General features: G+C 40.5%; 1 protein-coding gene across 1 annotated transcript in view; it reads right to left on the bottom strand.

Moving 5' to 3' along the window:
• Positions 1–1053: 1053 nt before the first annotated feature.
• The window catches only part of SNW1 (SNW domain containing 1), a 67448-nt gene continuing 62501 nt past the window's right edge, over positions 1054–6000 (bottom strand). Inside the window, exons 10-14 of the mRNA XM_085626630.1 lie at positions 5111–5252; positions 4488–4587; positions 4084–4201; positions 3609–3772; positions 1054–2389 (exon numbers count right to left, since the gene is read on the bottom strand). Of these exons, the coding sequence (XP_085482756.1) occupies positions 2194–2389; positions 3609–3772; positions 4084–4201; positions 4488–4587; positions 5111–5252 (720 nt within the window). The 3' untranslated portion in view covers positions 1054–2193. The remainder of the gene's footprint in view (positions 2390–3608; positions 3773–4083; positions 4202–4487; positions 4588–5110; positions 5253–6000) is intronic.

Here is a 6000-nt window from a genome sequence, read left to right as displayed (position 1 = left end):
TGGTTTGTGAGCATTGCAGTTGGGAATGCACATATATAGATACTGTGTTCATGCATACAGAGATGCACATGAATGGCAGACAACACAATTAGTTGAAAGTAATAGAATTAATCAATACTTTTTTAGGATCCTGTCTGCAGTGCAGGCAACTCACAACCACATTTAAAGGAGAGCAAAGCAGGATGAAGAACTGCATTTACAGTGTGTAGACTTAAATTTGATTATTTAAGTGAACATGAGGAACACAGCAGTTTGTGTGCCACTAACTGCACTCAATATGAAAGTCTAGCAGTTCATTTAACCTATTTTAAACCATTGTGCCAAACTCGCTCCGCTCTAGCTTGGTAGATGCCAGTCAGGGTGGTCTGCTTATTTCCACCACTTGTGTTACACTTCACTGACTTCCATTAAAGGTCTGCATCCTCTTTACAAAGCAATTCAACACAACAAACTTCACCTGTCTGTACTGCGATGCCCTCAAGAAAGTAAATGGACTGCACACTTCAAGACTACGATCTATGAGAAAGACAAGATACTGGCACAATCCAATGGAAATGTTCTAGGCAAAACCTTCATGTGTCGTATCTAAATAATTACCGACCTCTCACTATCCTCATCAATCCAATTCTTTGCAGTGTTAAATCCTCACAAATTAGATGTAATTTTTACACTTGCAAAACACTACTCGTATCCCTTGCGATTGATCTGCAAACTACAACACAAATACAGTTTGCCATGATTTATACCCAGAAAGCACCAACATTTCCTAGACCTAAAATGGCCTGCTACAATTGGACATGGAATCAAATGATTTGATTCCTACAGAATCAGGAGAGCCTGCCGTTCCTACAAACTTGGCTGAGTGGAGCTACTAAGCATTCTTTCTTCTACTGATATAGTTAGACTCTGGATTGAAGACCCATTTGTTCCAACATCTAAATATGAAAACTTGTCGAGGGGCATCCAACAGAGTTGTGAGAAAAGACTGTTATGGACTTCAAAGCATCAACGCACCAAACACATACTTTGTACAGTGGTAGTGGGGAAACAATATTTTTTTCACCATACAGTTGTTTATTTGTACAAAGCATTTTTAAAGATTGTGTTCAACATAGACGGAGGCAAGAAGCGATAGAGCAAACTACAAAAATGGTTTGGACAAAATTATTGACAATGCAGCCAGTGAATCGTATTGTAATCCAAAATCTGCAAACCACAGGGAGGATGAAACTACACATTAAATTTAAAGCAAGACTTACAATACTTCCAAATCTTAAACCACAAACACATCCAAGAAAAAAAAAAGTACTCAAATAAAACACAAGTTTCAACAATGTTTTACTCAATAACAGAAAAGGAACTTCAGTAATCCTGCCAAAAACTGTTGGCCAAATTTACAGTGCAGTTCTTGCACTTGTGAGGAAGGGACTAAACCTGGTTATGCGGTAGAGAGCAGCAGCCACATGGTTTTCTGGAGAGCGTTGCTCAACTGCAGTGACTTTGCGAAAGCTAGAGCTGTTTTTTTCTTATGGAATTATTTTTGGGGTAAACTTCGGTTTGAGCTCCTTAGTCATAGTACTTTCCCCAAAGATAATGGCCCAGGGGATCATGCAGAGAAGCTTTAATCTTTAAAACCTGAATTTCCATTCTCATCTACAGCTTGCATGGCTTTAACCTTCTTTTCCACAGCTATACCCTGGCAATCCTTTTCTTGGGGATACAATTGGTGCACTCCTGTATACAATCACCATGCCAGTATAGTAGGATTATAAGGCCGAATGGAAGCAGATTTGGATGCCTAATCCATGTGAGGTCTGCTGCACTGGGAACACCTACAAATAGAGCTACTTGGCAGCCTTAGTAAATATGTACATTGCTCATATTTAGTTACAAGCCCCTTATTCAAATGTAACAGTTATGTGCCTTACTGTTTTGTGCTACATACGTAGCAAATATAATTCATAAGCACTGTATACAGCATGGACAGAGAGGCATGCTTGTTTGGGTTTAATGGTACTTTAAAAACTGCTTTTTTTTTTTAAAGCTACATTCCAACGTGAATGTAATTGAGTTCAAAGTTTCATTGTTCATTTCCATTTCCATTTCAAGAAAACCCTTTATGTCCTGTTCAGAACATGTTGGATCACAGCAAGTCAATAATATCTAGTCCGTACTGGGTTTCACATACTTCCTTTACTCTTTCCGCCTCTTCTTGCCTTCATGGTCATGCTCTTTTGACCGGCTACTATCGGAAGGCCTTTTTGAAGCACCGTGCTGTTTGGCTTCTTCCAAGAACTTATCAAGACCAAAAGGATCTTCCTCAAACTGTACAGGGCCCTCACGTCGTTGTCGGCGGTCTGAGCCAGAAAATTCTTTATCAGGTACAAACCTAGAGTTAAAAAGAAAAATACATGTTTTATTGCTCAGCAAGTTAAGTACCCCTTTATCTGAAACAAATCAATTTTAGATCTGCCCTTACACTTACATTACGACTATACACTGCTGTGACACTATTTCAAATATAGGTAGATGATGAAGAGTCTTGTACAGGAACCGATCCACTTCTATGACGTCAATACAAAACTTACCTGCAGTACTCACTGCTATTCAATTGCTAGAACCGTACAAAAGGGCTGTGAAAGAACATCCATCCCGACTAGCAGCACAGTCTGCTTTTCTGTGACTCCTCTCCCCTGTGACAACACCTCCACCATCGTTGCCTACAGCATGACAAGTTGTTCTATTACTAGGTCCAGCAGGCAGCTTGAGGAATTAAAGTATGCCCTGAACTTCAACGCTCTCTTTTATTCCATGCTTGAGCCTTATCGAGCTGAGTGAATGCACTTCAATTGAGACCTTTCTATTGGACTACTAGGTCCTTGCAGATCGCTCTTACTGCACTGCTATCCTAAACCACAGGAGCCAGGAGCTCTGGTGATGTATTTAGAACCCATACCTTCAACACACTCTACAGTCAAGTGCTGAGACAAGACCCAGGGCGGTCAATATATTTTAGTCCTCATTATCAGTAATCTGAATCACTTTAAGTAAATTCTCAGAGGCTTGGATCAACAGAACTTTTCTAACATTACAAACGCATCAGTTCGGTCCTCACAGCAGAACTAGGCCTCAGGTTGCATGCTCTCAGTGCAGCAATCCCTAAGAACACACTTTAAAGTCTCACAAGTAGTTACCATTCATTCCAATAAATGTTGAATGGAAAGAAACCCATCAACTCAACTTTTAAGTCAGAACTGTGCTCCACCAAGAGTCAAGACACAAAAAGTATAAAATGGTGCAAACCACGTGCTCCAGGGTTGATGTAATGTGGTCGCATCACCGTTCAAGCCTTTTTTATTAATACAAAAAAACACAACTGTATTTGGATTGTGATGCTTTGGAAACCCATTTAATATTCTTCTCAGACCAGCCACAGAAAACGAGCATTGGCAAAGCCAATAGGTCTCACCTTTTGGGTTTGACAATGCAGATCTATTGACTTTGCAACTGCTTTTTACTGCTACAGTATCACATTTGCAAAAAAAAAAGAAAAAAAAAAACATGCTGTGTGTGTAAGTTGGGGGTGCAAGAACTTTGCACTTTCTCACCTGCTGGTTTTCATTAGTGTATCCAGGTCGTCTCCATACATGTCTTTATCTGCGTTCTTGCTTGGCCGGTAGATATTCTGTGCCACCTCCTTATCTCCTCGCCATGGTTGGTCATACACATTGTAAACCTCATCCTCTCCTCCAGCAAAGCCACTGTCCATACCCTGGAGAACAAACCAAATGATGTCCATGTCTAGTAGTATACAGTAATTTGTGAAAGCCTCAGAATCAACCTTTACAACAACAAGTAGGGGTTATCATTAAATCTGCAAAGGCATCCAGGGTGACCAGTATGGAAAAGAGGTGGTCCCAGACCAATATCTAAATTATTATTTTCCTCGTGCCAGGAAGTGTACTATGCAATACTACAACAGTTTCCAATTTATGTGAACAACTGTTGATTGCGAGTTGGACCGACACTGTAATGACATATCAAACAATCACATGGAATCTTTCAATACACTTGCACCCATACCTTGTTTTGGTTAAAGAGTCGCTGGTCATATTGGACCTCTGTAGTGGGACGAGTGTTAGGCTGCCCTAAGGCAATTATTTCACTAATATCTCGATCTTCATTTCGCTGCAATTTAGATCTGGAATATTAAAAAAAAAAAAATTAATTGCATTTGATGGATTAAGCAGGGTTAGAGTAATAGACTGAAGATCACAGCAGGATTCATTTACCTTTATAAAGTAAGTACATTTACCACTTAAGACTGTATTAAGTCTAATCTATGGCAGAAGTAAACTGAAAAGGTTTCATGAATACTACAACCATGTTAGAAAAAAAGCCAAATTTACAATCCAGTAAAGATTTGAAGGGACAATCAAGGTTGTCCCAGGATTAGCAAAAAAAAACCATAAAACAGAAGTGGTTACCTCTTATCAGGGGCAGCCCGTGAGATATTCCTGTCGTGCTGCCTATCTTTCCGTCGGTCTTGGCGAATTTCCTCCCGTTCACGAGCTTCACCATCTTCCGCTGACAGAAAAAAAACATTTTTATATTCATGTTTCTTATAGGAGGATATTATTGCTATGCACTGGCCTATTCCCTGCCATCCATATTGGAAAACAAAATGCACGTTCCCTGGATAGAATCAGTCCTATTAATTTAAGGTTATCTTACAATTAATGCACCTTTCATGGAGTATTGCCGATAGCCGAGAGTGAAGTAAGTAAATCTCACTCTAGGATATCAGCAAACCTCTGTGAATCAGACCTATATAAATGAAGAGAATTCACAAATGCAGATTCAAGTGCAAAGGCGCACCGTGATGAGTAATAAGCTTACTAGGTATCCCAGACAAAGACCAGCTGCTCCCTGGAGAGACATGTTAAAGTGAAAAGGAGGCATTTTTCTTCATTCCCAGTTCTTTCCCAAATGAATGTTATCCTGTTGATGCATGTTTTCTTCTCTCTGAAGCCTCTTTGGCCGTTTGCCGAGGCCTACTCTGATCTTTTAAACACTTGTTCTCCTGCGTCTTGTTGTGAAATGGACGTACCTTTCTCCACATGGGTTTTGATGCCTGCTCGCCTCTCTCTGGCGATCTGAGCCAGCTCTCGCAACTTCTCCTCTTTCTTCTCTTTCTCTTTCTGTGCCATCTTCCGCTCCACCTGAGCACGCATCTCCACTGCCTCACGAGCCTACGGAACATTTACAACGCACTTATTGCATCGTAATTCATGGGAACATGCATGGTGTCAAGGGAACATGCATGGTGTCAAGGAAACGCAGGAATAATATAGAAGAGAATGACAGTTCAGACAAGTAAGAACAGTTTACCTCATAACGTCCACCACGGAGTCAGATGCTTGACTTGCAAGCATGAGGACTCTGCACCAGTAGTGTCAATGACTTGGGTACAGTGGCGACTAGAAACACATTTTAAGTCATACAACCTATTTGAGGCTTTAAACTAGTCAAATAAAATGAGCGCATCTGTCTATCTTCACAGTAAAAGTAAATGCAAAGTATTACTGCATCTCTTATAACAGCTGTGATTGGGGTACTCCAGAATACCCTACAGCAACTCTAGGTGATTAAGCTGGTATAATGTATTGCTACAGCTTGTACTTCACGTAAAAAATAAATTAAAAAAACAGCACACACACACAAAAAGGCCTATGGGAAAACAACCAGCATAAGGGGGGACCCATTAATGGGAGAAGCACATATGTGCAACAGGTGGGTCCAGAGTCTTGAAAGCAAAAATTAGATGCCATAAAGACCTTGGGACAGTCATGTAGTGCTGATAGAGAACTTGATAATAAAGGAAGGCAACCGCAGCTAGGCTGGCTGAACACTGTATATGTGATGCTACACTTTTTGAAATCAGCCCTCCTGCACACTGATGCAGCGAGAATGCTGGTCACTCAGGAGGAATTCGGACTG

This window comes from Triturus cristatus, chromosome 9 (genome assembly GCF_964204655.1).
Source record: "Triturus cristatus chromosome 9, aTriCri1.1, whole genome shotgun sequence".
NCBI lineage: Eukaryota > Metazoa > Chordata > Amphibia > Caudata > Salamandridae > Triturus > Triturus cristatus.
Note: the sequence above shows the minus strand (reverse complement) of the source record. Positions and strands in the feature narration are given on the sequence as shown.